Raw genomic sequence first — 16223 nt, 5'->3', positions numbered from 1 at the left:
GCAGCAAATGGCCACCGTTTTGATTTTAACCGAGGCGGCTGCATTTTAGTCACACAGCTGTTAACCAGTGAACTAAACTGGCATTCAAGACAGGTTTGTTTGAGTGTGTGTGTGTTTACTTTTGATAGTAAATAAGTGGATATGTGTGCTTGTAAGCCTTTAAATATGTAATGGGCTTTTTAGGCTTAATGCTGTAATAATCCCATTACATTTGGGATCCTGATTACAGCTTGGAGTAATCAGGACCCTACACCACCGGGCAGAACATGTTCCCGCTAAGCCTGAAGGGAAAAAGAAGGAACACACACATGTAAAGGAAGCTCTTAAAACATGCGGTTATCCTAATTGGGCGTTTATAAAGTCAGCAAAGATGCACAGAAAAGAAGATCAGACACCAGCGAGGGAGGATAAGAAAGACAGACGCAACAACATTGTCATCCCCTATGTAGCCGGTGTATCAGAGAAACTCAGGAGGGTTTTCTCCAAGCATGACATCCCGGTGCAATTCAGACCCAGCAACACGCTCAGACAAAAACTGGTTCATCCCAAAGACAAAACGCCAAAACACAAACTTAACAATGTGGTGTTTGCTGTACAGCAGCGAGGAATGCCCAGACCTCTACATTGGAGAGACCAAACAGCCACTTCACAAGCGCATGGCACAACACAGAAGAGCCACCTCCACAGGACAAGACTCAGCTGTCCATCTGCATCTAAAGCTCAAAGGTCACTCTTTGAGGATGCCAATGTTCACATTTTGGACAGAGAGGACAGATGGTTTGAAAGAGGAGTGAAAGAAGCATCTATGTCCACTGTGAGCGACCATCTTTGAACAGAGGCGGTGGTTTACGACACCAACTCTCTGCCATCTATAATCCAGTTTTGAGATCCCTCCCAGACGCCTTCACGCCCACTCACATCCTGGGCCATCTGACCTCAGGAAATCACATGATAGGGTGGGGCCAGGTTTCACAATGAGCTCACCCGAAACTCTGGCTGATTGGGACCCACACCCAGTTCCACACCTTGGCTCAGGTGATTAGAGGATCATCAGGGGGTCCTTTTGTCTCTCTGTGGGGGGAAACTCTCACTAGGTTTAAATCTGGGACTCTCCACCATTTGACCTTAGAACTGAAGAAGCTTCTCGGATGAGAGGTGAAACATCTTCAAGCAACTCAAAGAAGTCCAGACGCTTTTCTTTGCAAGCTCCTTAGTCTACGATGACCTGGATGACTGAGAACCTTCACAGACATAAATCCCATTACATTGCATAGATGAACAGTGAATGGACCCTGTGCACGAGAAAATGCTAACTTCCTGGTTTGAGACCGGATGTGGGGTTGTACATTTCCGGTAGCTTTACTTTGCGGTCAATCGCTACTGCGAAGATATACTCCACAATCATGTCCAAAACTGGAAAATGGAAAGATGGCGTTAAGTTACAAAGAGCAGAAGGTGGGAACACTCACCACTGTTGTGTCATAAAAAATCTAATGATCAATTTTGACGTTTAAAGAGTTTAGATCGATCAGTTGTTTACATCACTCAACACAAGCAGAACTGCATCACAGCAGCAGAAGACACATCGTCCACATTCAGAAGCACATCTCTGTATAGTGACTGGTCTTATGATTTAAACAGGCAAATGTTCAGCATTCAAACTACAGGTGAACAGTAGTCAAACCAGATGTTTTCCCGTTATGTCGATATCAGCTAGTCAAGTACACACCCACACAGCATGTTAACAAACCGTGAAAAAAGCCACACAAAAATTGCTGGTAAGGGTTTCTATACATTAGTATTTACGAAGGGTATGTTGTGACTTACCTTCAAAATTACAGCGGTCCCTCGCTATAACGCGTACACCTTTTACCTCGCTGTTTCGCAGATTTTTTTAGTGCAAGTTTGCATGCTTATTTTTTACGTCACATTGTGTCCTGCGTCCTGATCGCTGCAGACGATCTCCTCAGTGCCATCTCTCCTGTACAGTAAAGAATGACTGCATTGATCGCTAGCAGTGTGACTCTGAAGTGCAGTGCTGTATGTCCACGATGTCCACGAAACGTTTTGCACCGTCAAAAAATAAAATTGGCTACTTGATTTCACCTATCGCTGGTTATTTTTAGAACATAACACCCACGATAAACGAGGGACAGCTGAGAAATATAACATTTGAGTCCATTTTCTCTTTTGCCCTGAGGCGCGGGGGAAAAATATCGACAAGTCGATGAACATCATTTACAGATATATTGGGTAAATGCCCGAGACATCCATAGAAATGTAAATCACCGCTTGATTTATTCATTTGCTTAACTTGTTTTGGACCGTAAACCAGGCGCGAATAGGACACCGGAAACAAAGCTCCCCACAGGAGTTTCCGCACCGGAAGTAGCATATGCTAACGTGCACATAGTCAATTGTATTAAAACACCCAGGCATACATGGAAGAACAATTTCTAAGGTTAAAACAGAGCTTCAAAGTCAATATTTGGTATAACTACTTTTATTCTTCAACACAGCCTGATCTCTCTAAGGTAAAGTAGTCTTCAGAAATAGTTCTTTGGGCGACTTAAAGAACATTCAAAGCATCTTTGTATGTTGGCTGCCTGTTGTTTCGTTCTCTGTTAACATGATCCCACACTGCTTCAATAATGTGAGGTCTGTGCTACAGGGAAGCCAAACCATGAATGATAGTGTTGAACTGTAATTTTCTATCAGGTATGATTGCCATGCTGAAAAATGAAGCTGATGCCAATCAGATGCTTTCTAGGTGGTGGGTCAAAATCTGACTGTACATTTTTTTTGTCCATAATTTCGTCATGATTGGCAAGATCACCAATACCACTGGATAAAGTGCAGCTCCAAACTATGGCGAAGCCTCCCAATCTTTTACAGATTGCTGTGGACACTCACTGTTAGACCTTATTCCTGACCTCCTCAGTATAAACAATGACAATACAGTTATGCTGTCCTCACTAAAGTTTGTTGCAGGCAACGTAATTTCAGCTATACTAGCTAGCTAGCTTAACATTCTTTATTCCCAGCACTTCATCCTTCAAGAAACAGACCGCTTGTTGTGTTTGGCAGGATTTAATGATGAAAATAAATTCTCTCTCTCTCTTTTTTGTAAAACTGTACAAAGAAAAGGAATACAAAATACACAATGAAACATGTTCCATTACACTGGGAGAATAACATTGCTCTAATGAAAGATGCATGACCACAAATGAAGCATCTGCTAAAAAAAATACAAGCATCTACCTGCTTCCATATGATTTAACTCAAAATAGTGTCAAAACTTACTAATACACATTAAATGTATAGGAACTTACGGATGAAGCCGATATTGTGGACTTTAACACCAGGATTGCAGAGATTGCCATCAGATTACAAATTTTTTCACTGCAGCAGCTAAAGAACACACTACTTCCTGTAGACCGCCTCTAGTACAGCATATCACCACTTTCCATGGTACAAAAACATCAAGGCCAATGTAGGAAAATGGAGGGTCAGCCTGAAGGCGCTCTGTGGGTAGGTCTAACATTTGTTGCTGCTCGGTTCTTCCTCTTAGTTTCCTGCATGTAACACACTTGTGAATGATGCTGCTGATGAGACATTTCCCTCCAACAATCCACAGACCACTGTTGCGAATTGCACCTTCAGTGAAATGCCTGCCCTGGTGCTTCACAGCCTGATGATGATGACAAACAAGCAAGCTTGCTACATGGCTGCGGCTTGGTATTATTAGCGGATGGACTTCACCACTTTCAAGGTGTCCTCGGCCAATGCGTCCACCTATTCTTAACATACCAAGAAGAATGGGTTGAAGTTTCTACAGAGTGCTGGTTTTTGGAAGGTCATGTTTCATTTTGATGCATTTCAGTTCTTCTGAATACATTTCTTCTTGCACGCATTTTATGATGATCTGTTCTGCTCTGACAATGTCAGCGACTGACAGGCCACTTTTGCACATATGCCATCCAACACACCTTTGATTCTTTGAGGAGTGAGAGAAACACTGAGCAACATGACACAGACGTGCCACAGTCTTACTGAGTGTGGTCCAGCTAGAAAAATGCTGGAAGCGTTTTGAGCCAAGCTTGTCTCTACTAACTTGGTATCACATGGTCAAATGTTGATCCGTTATCGCCACTGGCAGCTACCTTTGGTTGCTTCATTAGGAATGTTGGTCTCAGCGTCTTTTTGTAGATTAATATAATCTATCTTGGCTTCTAGTCTGGCCTTTTCGACTCTCAGTTTGCCTTCCTTTTCTGTGAATGCTAGTCTGGTTTTCGCCGCCTCTGCTTTGGCTCGTGCCCTGGCTGCTTCATAGCTTACTCTGGAGCTTGTTGAAGAGCGTGACCTCTTTGAGCTGTGACGAGAATAAATAGACCCCGATTCAACTTGTGAGCCTTCAGCTCTGTCTTCCTTTGAAGCTTGTGCTGAGGCGCTTGTGGCCTTCATTGCAGTGTGTGACAATCGTTCTTAACTTCCATGTTGAGTGGTCATACTTTTACTATGCTGTCCTCACTAAAGTTTGTTGCAGGCAATGTAATTTCAGCTATCCAGCTAGCTTAACATTCTTTATTCCCAGCACTTCATCCCCCAAGAAACAGGCCTAGGAACTTACAATATGAAGCCGATATTGTGGACTTTAACACTAGGATTGCAGAGATTGCCATCAGATTCCAATTTTTTTCACTGCAACAGCTAAAGAACACACTACTTCCTGTAGACCACTTCCTCTAAAAAAAAAAGACATTCTGCTTAGTTACCACTAGGTGGTAGTAACACTTCTTAAACAACTATAATATGTCCGTTCCATGACAACAGTGGTCCCTCGCTATAATGTGGTTCACCTTACACAGCCTTGCTGTTTCGCAGATTGTGTGTGTGTGTGTGTGTGTGTGTGTGTGTGTGTGTGTGCAATTTTGCATGCTTTGTTTTTTTTACAGCGCATTGTGTTCTGCGTCCTGATTGGCTGTAGACCATTGTCAATCAATCTCGTGCCGTGTCTCCTGTACAGTACAGAATGCGTTCTGCTTATCAAATTTACATAAATCTTCGATCGCAGCGTGACTCTGAGGAGCTGCACTGAATGTTTCTCCCCAACAAACACAACAATGTTGACAAAATGCTTTGCACTGTCAAAGGCTCCTGCAGTAGCACCCAAGAGGCAGTGGAAGATGCTAACCATCACACAAAAAGTTGGACTTCCGGACATGCTAAAGGAAGGTAGAAGTTACCGTATTTTTTGGATTATAAGGCGCATTAAGTGAAGAAAAAATGTCAGAGAAGTCAAACTTTATTCAACTCATTCTTCTTGCTTCCTCCACTTCCGTACCATTGATTCATTAATGTTGAATGCATGACTGATAGTCTTGAGTTTGAAATCACCTTGTATTCATGTCTCTTAAAAGGAGCTATTTGTGGGTCCGTATATACACACAATACAGTAATATTATGTTGAATCGTGGTACGTATCACTCTGCGAGGCTCCTGACTATAGTAGCCGTAATGCTCCAACAATCCATCAAGCGGTGCAGCTTCGTAGCTTACTAAAGTTGTACTTCTCTCTCAAATACTTATTTCTCAAACAAATGTTTGGACCTGAAAACAAGGTTTGACTTTTGGTTTAATGACTTATTTTTCTACCAAGGTTTGAACTTCGTGTTTAAACAAGAGGGAAAAGTGTGAAAATATTTATGCCGGTCTGAGAAAAGTGTATAAAGTGTGTAGTGACAGGGTTTACAGCTTTAAAACATTTATAATAATTGTAAAAAATAAAGCTGGCTACTTCGCAGATTTCCCTTTTGCGGGTTATTTTTAGAACATAACTCCTGTGATTAACGAGGGACCGCTGTAACCCCAAATTTCCGATTTGGATTAATAATACCATGCAGCTGTTTTGTCTTAGTTCTGTAGACATCCTAAGAAAGGATTTGTACTGAGGCACAGATCTGGAAAAATGGTGCCGCATTGAAGGTCCCAATGAACACAGTGGCCTTCTTATCTGTAAATGGAAAGTTAAAATCACTCGGACTCTCCCTAAACCTGGCTGAATACCCAAACTAAGTGATCAGGAGTAGAAAGGGCCTTGGTCAGAGAGTCACATGACAGCTCATCTGGAGTTTGCTAAAAAGCACCTAAAGGACTCGCAGACCATGAGAAATAATCTGGTTTGTTGCAATAAAGATTGAACTATTTGAACTGAATGCCAAGCAACATGTCTGGAGGGAACCAGACACCACTTATCACCCTACAGTGAAACATGGTGGTGGCAACATCATGCTGTGAGGATGTTTTTGGCAGCAGGAACTGGGAGACTAGTTAGGGTAGTGGGAAAGATGAAGGTATGTAGAGACATTCTACTCCAGAGCGCTCTGGATCTCAGACTGGGGTGAAGCAAATTGTTTTCACTTTTTCATTTCGGGGTATTTTGTGTATCATTTTGAAGTAAAGGTATGAGTTTTTGTATTCTCAAAAATGAGAGAAAGTCAAGAAAGTCAAAAATATAATTCAAAACAAAGTAAAATCTTCTACTCCCTGCTCACTGTTTGTCCTTGTTAAATCTCCCAATTCTTTAATCTTTGGGCTGAAGGAAGAACAACACTCGGTGTATAAATGCTCAATCAACAATCACTTTAATCCATACAATTCTTATTATTCCATACAAACACACTGCGCAAGATTACAAAAAATATATTTATTTTATAGCCCTTTGCAAATTCCACACACAGAATACAAAAATTAGGTTAACAACAATACAAAAAATAAAATCAGTTTTACAGCAAATTGTATTTCCGTAATGAGACCTAAAGTAAAAAATTAGAAATCAAAACTGTAATTTAAGGAGAATTTATAAGAAATAATAAAATTAAATAAAACTGAACAGTGCAAGACTTGAGTGTGAAAAATCCATACTGCATAAAAGCTGGCCCTGTCTGTCTTTTAACAAACTTTGGCACATTCTGTAGTGCCAAATCTTAAAAAAAAAAACAGACGGAGCACGTCAGGTCTCAGGAATTTACTCAGTTCCCTGGTTAGCACCTCCTGAATGTGACCTGGAAATTGGTCTCTAAACTCCATGTTCATAGGTTTCTTAGTTCCGTAAATGCAAAGAGGAGAGGAGAGGCTGCAGGAGGTGGGGTAACTCCACATACACAGTTGTGTCTTTGAAGATAAAAACACTTCTTAATGTATAAAAGAGATATGGTCACAGCTGGAACATCCAAATCATGGAGGGAGGTGGACTCTTTAAATCTTTCTATTTATTTACTTCAAACTTTACTGCTCTTTAGTGTGTGTGTGTGTGTGTGTGTGCAGTTACAAACAGTTTGATATCCTGTTATTTTACACGTTGCTGATTTAATTGAAAGTAGCCCTAAATATACGTGCGAGATCATAACATTCTGCTGTAGTTGGGTTTTAACAAAACTCATGTTCCCACCGTGCCACATATCATATTCATTTAAAGTCAGATTAACCAAGCTGATGGCTGCACACTCTTAAAAATATAGTTTTACAGTTTTAGCTTTTCTGCTTTCTGCTGCAGCCTCAGTGGTGTTTCACATTCTGAGAACATTTCAATAATGTGCATGAAAGAACAGAATTCAAACCTAGGCTTACTCTATGTGCAAATTTGATGCAAACACAAAAACTTTAGTCGCTATTGTAAAGCTTTACTTCCTAACTGTTTATCTTTCAGGCCCAAATTACCATGGCAAATGTGACTTGGGAATTCATTCGTAGTACAGAAAACCAAGGAACTCTGAAGTTACTTGATGAAATACTGTTTCATAGTACAGACCTCTGATCTGCAAAGTTAAAAAAGTTTGTTCCCAACACTGAGACTGATATTGTATCTCCATATTTAATGAAGATATCTATACTCTTCAACTACTTTCACTAGATGCAAAAACAAGACAGTTGATCCTGACAATGGCTCTGCCCACCATAGTCAGCACTGATGTCTTTGCTTGGTGACAAGAACTAACATATGCCATGGATATAATGTACAGCTGCAGAATATGCACATATTGTTTGCATCAGGAAATCACGCATTTGTCTTATAATATGTCCAACATTTTCACACACTTCAATCCATACATGGATCAAATTGGTGATGACTTGGACTGATCCTGGATCTGTTAATTTATTTTAAAGCAGTCGTCAAAGCGATAAATCAATAGTCAAAGCATGGTTGCACCATTTTACTTATAAGTGTATTGATAAGCAGAGCATTTCAACTGCAGAGGAAAATGTGTGATCATGATCCTTGCTGCTTCAGTCAAGCAAGAATGATCCAAATATGTCATTTATTATTTAGCACCACACTGTTCTTTTATCAGAGTCTAACAGTATGAGCAATGTTCCCTCTAAGCTGCGCGTGCGCAATTGCGCACTGCTGGCACGTCTCTGCGCACAGAGAATCTGCGTTGCGCACAAAAAAAAAATCTAACCTGAATTGAAATTGAAATTAATACTTTAACAATTCTGTTTTGCAGTGTTAGTCAGTAAGTCACTGGCTGCTTCCATATGGGATTAGAACAATGCCACCTTATCCCACAGTCCAGCCAATGATGCGATTCACATTCGTATATACGCAGCTAATCAATGTCGTTGACAGGCTCTGACAGCGTCCTTATGTGCCGACACCGGTGTTTTAGTAAAGCGGCTGATGTGGAGTGAAGTTAATGACAACGTGTACAACCATTGGAGATGTGAGCAGGACAGACAGAACAACTGACGGGAAAAGTGTGGACTTTATACCAGTTTTTAAATTGTGTTGATCGGCCACGTAAAACCAGAGTTATGATAAAAATATCTGCAATGTTTGTTTTTCCTCCTGAATACTGTCGTTGTTTATATTTACTGCGGGAAGAAACAGTAAAAACGGCGTTTTATAAGGAAAACGCTCAAAAGCACTCTCCGCCTGTGAGCAAAAACAAAACCAAAAAAACCCTCCCTTTCCTATTCGTCGAAAAAAGTACCATGTCGACCAATCAAAAAATGATATGGCAACATGGCATCTAGTTGTTAAGAAACGGGGGAAGTTTTAGAAATGACGGCGGTGTTTTGAGATGTGAGAGATTTGAGACGTTTAGCGCAAATCTTGTGTAGTTAGTGTGTAGTTAGTGTGTAGTGTAGTCAATAGTTTTGTTGTTTGTGTCAGAACAATGAGGCGACTGCTGAATGTTAGGGGTGTTACAGGAGTGAAGGTGATCGTGGCTCAAGAGTTGGGAGTTCGCCTTGTAATCGGAAGGTTGCCGGTTCGAGCCCCGGCTCGGACAGTCTCGGTCGTTGTGTCTTTGGGCAAGACACTTCACCCACCGCCTACTGGTGTTGGCCAGAAGGGCCGATGGCGCGATATGGCAGCCTCGCTTCTGTCAGTCTGCCCCAGGGCAGCTGTGGCTACAACTGTAGCTTGCCTCCACCAGTGTGTGAATGTGAGAGTGAATGGGTGGATGACTGGACGTGTAAAAGCGCTTTGGGGTCCCTAGGCGGGACTAGTAAAAGCGCTATACAAATACAGGCCATTTACCATTTATTTACCATAAATATCCTGTTGTCAGGCCTGCAGGTATCACACTGTTGTTCTCCTTCATCTCATAATGGACACAAATTGTTTTTGGAGTGACACAAATAATTTGTGTGGCATCACATTTAATGCAGAACAGCTGATTGTTCTGTAAATAGTTTGAAATGTTTGTTTAAAAGCGCATTGGCTGCATTTAAAAAAAAAAATAGCTCCAAAAAACTTTGCAGCTACCAGACCACATGCTCATACTCATAATACAAGTCAGAGCTTATATATATATATTTGTATATGTATATATATGTGTGTGTGTGTGTATATGTATATATATGTGTGTGTGTGTGTATATGTATATATGTGTGTGTGTGTATATGTATATATGTGTGTGTGTGTGTGTGTGTGTATATGTATATATGTGTGTGTGTGTATATGTATATATGTGTGTGTGTGTATATGTATATATGTGTGTGTGTGTGTGTGTGTATATGTGTGTGTGTGTGTGTATATGTATATATATATATGTGTATATGTGTGTATATGTATGTATATATATATATATATATATATATATATATATATATATATTAGGGGTGCAACGATACTCGTATTGATATTGAACCGTTCGATACAGTGCTTTCCGTTCGGTACGCATGTGTATCGAACAATACAACATTTTTAATTTATTTTATCAACTTTCCTTCTGACGATGCTGTCTGTGTTGAGCGCTCAGTGGATCTGCGCTCGACAGTGCAGCCTAGGCGGAGTAGTCGAACGCAGATTCACTGAGCGCAGCGCAAGCTAGCGAGACAGAAGTTAAGCTCTCCTTGCAAATTGAACCTCCCCCACCCTCATTCAGATCTGGCGTTTGGAGCTATTTTGGTCTTCATGTGACGTATGACCCTGAAGGTAAGTGCGTCATGGAAAAACTATAAGTATGTTGGATGTGCCACGCAATGCTCAATTACATTGGTGGGAACTACTGCGTTAGCGCAGTTAGCTCGTTAACGTGTTGACGCCGTCCAGCCCCACGCACGGAGCAATCTGCGGTAGCTCGTTAATGGAGATTTGCCGTGTTGTGGCGTTAACGTCATTTCAGATTAACGCTGACAGCACTAGTGGGAACACAACGAATATGACTGCACATTTACTCCGACATCATCCTAGTGCAAAGACAAGGGGAAGCAGACAAAAACAACAAGCACGCATGCTACAAACTTTACCCGAGTCATTTAGACAGCCGTTAGCACATGATTCTCCTTATGGGGACCTGATATGTTTAATATGCTGCTGAGAATATAGCCCAGAAGAAGCGTATAGTAGAGCTTTTATTTTGGAAAGAGACATTCCTCTGTAATAAACTCTCTTTTCCAAAGATGAGTGATTCCTCCATCAGATAGATTTATTTTTTTTTATTATTTTGTTGTTTCAGCAACATTAAATTTAAAAACTGTACTTTTGAGTTAAAATATATATTTATAATTTTAATAAATGACAAATTAAAAAGGCATGAACATTTTTTTTGTATCGAAAAAATATCAAACCGTGACACCAAAGTATCGAACCAAACCGTGAATTTTGTGTATCGTTGCACCCCTAGCATATATGTATATGTATATGTATATATGTATATATGTATATGTGTATATATATATATATATATATATAAAGCTAAAAAGTTCAAGTTATTTTTACTTCCAATAGTGTTAACATACTGCACAGGTCAATGACTAGATTTTTTTACATTTTTATTGTAAGTGGGCTAAAGCATTTAATTAAAAGTACCCTAACATAAATGTAAATGCTGTAATTTGATTATTTTAATAAACCATGTAACTTGCATGGATTCGATGCTGGTGTGATCACAGTGCACACGTCTGATGTCGCTCACAGTGGTCCAAGGGATCGCTCAGGGAGTTTGTGTGTTTGCTCAGACACATGAAAAATTAGAGGGAACATTGAGTATGAGAGCCATGTAATGTCCATGTGTGCATGCTGACTGTGCTGCTCTGACCCCCCTCCTCCTTTCAGGGTGGAGCCTGCTGGAGTCCGATGGTTGAGACCAGGTCTGAGGAAGTGTAAGTGTGTTTTTAATGGGATTCATGACAACAAAGCAGCACACATTCAACCATCTTCATCATTCTGATGTCAGGAGTCATCATCAAAGTGTCAATCAATGAACAGATGATGGATCAATAACTGCAGCTGGATTGTGTTTGTTCTCTCCATCAGATTCCTGTCAACTCACAATCGACACAAACACAGTGAACACAAAGCTCCAACTGTCTGACAACAACAGGAAGGTGACACATGTGGAGGAGGTTCAGTCATATCCTGATCATCCAGACAGATTTGATTATTGGGAACAGCTGCTGTGTAGAGATGGTCTGACTGGTCGCTGTTACTGGGAGGTCGAGTGGAGAGGAAACGTTTATATATCAGTGAGTTACAGAAGCATCAGAAGGAAAGGAGACTGTGACTGTGTGTTTGGATTCAATGATCAGTCCTGGAGTCTGAACTGCAGAAGACTTGGTTACTCTGTCTGGCACAAAAAAAGACCATTCCATTCCATTCCCCTCTCCTTTCCGTTATTACTTCCTATTTTTTCCTCTCTGTTTCGCCATTCCCCCTCCTCCTCCTCCTCTGTCTCTAACAGAGCAGCAGTGTATGTGGACTGTCCTGCTGGCACTCTGTCCTTCTACAGAGTCTCCTCTGACACTCTGATCCACCTCCACACCTTCAACACCACATTCACTGAACCTCTTTATCCTGGGTTTATGGTCTTGTCTCGTGGTTCCTCAGTGTCCCTGTGCTGAGTGGGGTGTAAAGAGTGTCTCCTGTTAGAGAAACACTCTGACTGTTGAACAGATAGTTCAGTCTGTACATGTCTGTCTCTTTCACTCACAAACACGTTTTCAGATTCATGGATTCAATCAGTTGATGTTTGAAACTCTTCTAAATGATTCCTTGTAAACTTCTTCCTCTTCAGTCACAAACAAACAGGAAGTGATGTCACATGTGTTCCTGTCCACACAGCAGAATGAGTCTATTGGTGACAGTGATGTACAAACAGAGTGAGCATTTCTGAGGCCCCAAATAAACTGAGTAGTTCACTGAATGAACAATGGACTGTGAGCTCAGTTCCTTCATCATTAGTATGGATTATATACAGTGGGGCAAAAAAGTATTTAGTCAGCCACCGATTGTGCAAGTTCCCCCACTTAAAATGATGACAGAGGTCAGTAATTTGCACCAGAGGTACACTTCAACTGTGAGAGACAGAATGTGAAAAAAAAATCCATGAATTCACATGGTAGGATTTGTAAAGAATTTATTCGTAAATCAGGGTGGAAAATAAGTATTTGGTCACCTCAAACAAGGAAAATCCCTGGCTCTCACAGACCTGTAACGTCTTCTGTAAGAAGCTTTTCTGTCCCCCACTCGTTACCTGTATGAATGGCACCTGTTTGACCTCATCATCTGTATAAAAGACACCTGTCCACAGCCTCAACCAGTCAGACTCCAAACTCCGCCATGGCCAAGACCAAAGAGCTTTCGAAGGACACCAGGAAAAGAATTGTAGACCTGCACCAGACTGGGAAGAGTGAATCTACAATAGGCAAGCAGCTTGGTGTGAAAAAATCAACTGTGGGAGCAATCATCAGAAAATGGAAGACATACAAGACCACCGATAATCTCCCTCGATCTGGGGCTCCACGCAAGATCTCATCCCGTGGGGTCAAAATGATCATGAGAACGGTGAGCAAAGATCCCAGAACCACACGGGGGGACCTGGTGAATGACCTGCAGAGAGCTGGGACCAAAGTAACAAAGGTCACCATCAGTAACACACTACAACGGCAGGGAATCAAATCCCGCAGTGCCAGACGTGTTCCGCTGCTGAAGCCAGTGCATGTCCAGGCCCGTCTGAAGTTTGCCAGAGAGCACATGGATGATACAGCAGAGGATTGGGAGAATGTCATGTGGTCAGATGAAACCAAAGTAGAACTTTTTGGTATAAACTCAACTCGTCGTGTTTGGAGGAAGAAGAATACTGAGTTGCATCCCAAGAACACCATACCTACTGTGAAGCATGGGGGTGGAAACATCATGCTATGGGGCTGTTTTTCTGCCAAGGGGACAGGACGACTGATCCGTGTTAAGGACAGAATGAATGGGGCCAAGTATCGTGAGATTTTGAGCCAAAACCTCCTTCCATCAGTGAGAACTTTGAAGATGAAACGAGGCTGGGTCTTCCAACATGACAATGATCCAAAACACACCGCCCGGGCAACAAAGGAGTGGCTCCGTAAGAAGCATTTGAAAGTCCTGGAGTGGCCTAGCCAGTCTCCAGACCTCAACCCCATAGAAAATCTGTGGCGGGAGTTGAAAGTCCGTGTTGCTTGGTGACAGCCCCAAAACATCACTGCTCTTGAGAAGATCTGCATGGAGGAATGGGCCAAAATACCAGCTACTGTGTGTGCAAACCTGGTAAAGACCTATAGTAAACGTTTGACCTCTGTTATTGCCAACAAAGGTTATGTTACAAAGTATTGAGTTGTATTTTTGTTATTGACCAAATACTTATTTTCCACCCTGATTTACGAATAAATTCTTTACAAATCCTACCATGTGAATTCATGGATTTTTTTTCACATTCTGTCTCTCACAGTTGAAGTGTACCTCTGGTGCAAATTACTGACCTCTGTCATCATTTTAAGTGGGGGAACTTGCACAATCGGTGGCTGACTAAATACTTTTTTGCCCCACTGTATGTATATGTATTATATTAGTATCATATATATATCAGGTGCTGCTGCTGCTGGTTTCAGTCATTGTGCAAATGTGCTGTTTGTAAGGTTGTAAAGCTGCAGTCAGCTGAGACTGAAGAAGTCACCTGATCAGTGAGCAAACGTTTCTGAAAACGTCCAGATGAACAGAATTAACCTTTTGCGATCAGCAGGCAATGCAGCATCATTATTGTTCAGGTTCAGAGGTTTGCAGGAATGAACTGATGGCCAGAAACAGCTGCAAAGTCCAATAAAATACCAGCTGGAGTTTAGCTGCATTTGAAGAAGTCAAAGAAAAGTAAGGTTGGCAAAGGGCGATGTTTTCTTCCAAAGAACTGAAAACATGGTAGACGCCTCATTAGAAGAATAATCTGGACATTTGTGAGGAACTCTAACCAAGAAAGAAAACAAGAAAGCAACGTCAAACAGATCCAACAGACAGTTTCCATGACTGGAAGTGTTGAGTGTAAAAATGCTACATTGCATTATTGCATCCTCTCACCACAGGAGGTGCTGTTGGCACCACTGATTGCTGATCAGCTGTTCTCTGATGATCTGATTGATACTGTGAAAAACGGGACTCACTGAACTCTGTGACACAGTGAAGATTACAGAGTTTAACTTCAACATCTGACTGACGTCACACAGACAGAAGGATGAACCAGTGAGGCACAGAACACAGTTACTGGAGATACTGGATCAGCTCCATGTGAACCTCTGATGGAGAAGCTGCTGAGCCAGAGAAACATCAGGACATGACAGGCAGCTGCACTTATCTAACAACATGTAGCAGAGCTGATCTATGTTAGAGGATCTATCACAGCAGCTGAAGCCAAAGTCCAACACTGGATACCAGCTGAGCCTGTGCTGAGTGTAGTGTTACAGGAAAAGGGCAGAAACACTGACACTGGTAGCTCACAGTGATGCTGACTGGGGCACAGAGCTGAATGATGCAGCATCAGGACACTGTTTCAGTCTGACTGACAGAGAAACCTGTAGCTGTATCTACATGTGAGGCAGAGGCTACACAAGCAGCTTTCTATGTTTCACAGTGACTGAGATCTTCAGTGGGGGTGGACATGCTCCTGTACAGACCTCTGAGGAGAACCAAGGTGCAGTCAAAGAGTCCAGTCTGTCCTCACAGATGTGAACATGTGGTTTCATCAGGTCTGCTGTCAGCTAGCAGGCTCACATCAGAATCACTGTTCCTGAAAAACACAGTCTGTGTGACATCATCAGTCAGCTGATCGTCCCAGATCTGAATGGTTTCTGTCTCTACTGAGGAAGTCAGAGAATATCACTGAGGTGTGGATCAGGTCTGAGTGACCTGTGGAGGGACAGCTTTAAACAGTCCACAGGTCTCACGTCCTGCTCAGTCTGGTAGCAGATACCTCGTATTGTTCCAGATGTGCTGACATCACCAGCAGCAGCAGCACAGCTGTGTGATACGATGGATCTCAGTTATTGATCCAACACACAGTAAATACAAAGATCAGGATTTCTGAGAGTAATCATTATGAGTCTGAACACATGATCACTGAATGTTAGTCTCCACAATAATAAGCTAACACAACCAAACACAGCTTTCAGCTCTTATTTTGAAACTGGCTTATTTAGAGAGCTGTGATGTGAGCGTGCCTGGCTCTGAGGCACTTGGGTCAGCCTCTGTTGTTTAGAAGTGTTACAGACTGTGAATGACACAGACCTGTCAGTTTTCATGTTTGTCTGTAACACAGCTCAGGGGCTCCATGCTGAACGCATCCATCCAGTGTTATTGATCCAGGACTAATACCAGCATTGGGATCAATACTACAATACACAATCACATGTGTCCATGTATTTGACCAGCTTTATTAATTAATGATCAATCAAGTTATTTACTGCATCTGAGTCCAGCT

At 41.7% G+C, this 16223-nt stretch overlaps 1 protein-coding gene across 2 annotated transcripts in view; it reads left to right on the top strand.

Moving 5' to 3' along the window:
* LOC148096512 (protein NLRC3-like) overlaps nucleotides 1–12697 on the top strand; it is a 45428-nt gene extending 32731 nt beyond the window's left edge. Inside the window, exons 12-13 of one of the 2 annotated variants that reach the window (XM_087836679.1) lie at nucleotides 11567–11613; nucleotides 11768–12697. In XM_087836679.1, the coding sequence (XP_087692805.1) occupies nucleotides 11567–11613; nucleotides 11768–12351 (631 nt within the window). In that variant the 3' untranslated portion in view covers nucleotides 12352–12697. The remainder of the gene's footprint in view (nucleotides 1–11566; nucleotides 11614–11767) is intronic. The other variant, XM_087836680.1, reaches the window with a different exon arrangement.
* The last annotated feature ends 3526 nt before the right edge of the window (nucleotides 12698–16223 follow it).

This window comes from Neolamprologus brichardi, chromosome 23 (assembly GCF_056152115.1).
Source record: "Neolamprologus brichardi isolate AB-2024 chromosome 23, ASM5615211v1, whole genome shotgun sequence".
NCBI lineage: Eukaryota > Metazoa > Chordata > Actinopteri > Cichliformes > Cichlidae > Neolamprologus > Neolamprologus brichardi.
This window is presented reverse-complemented; position numbering and strand designations above follow the sequence as displayed.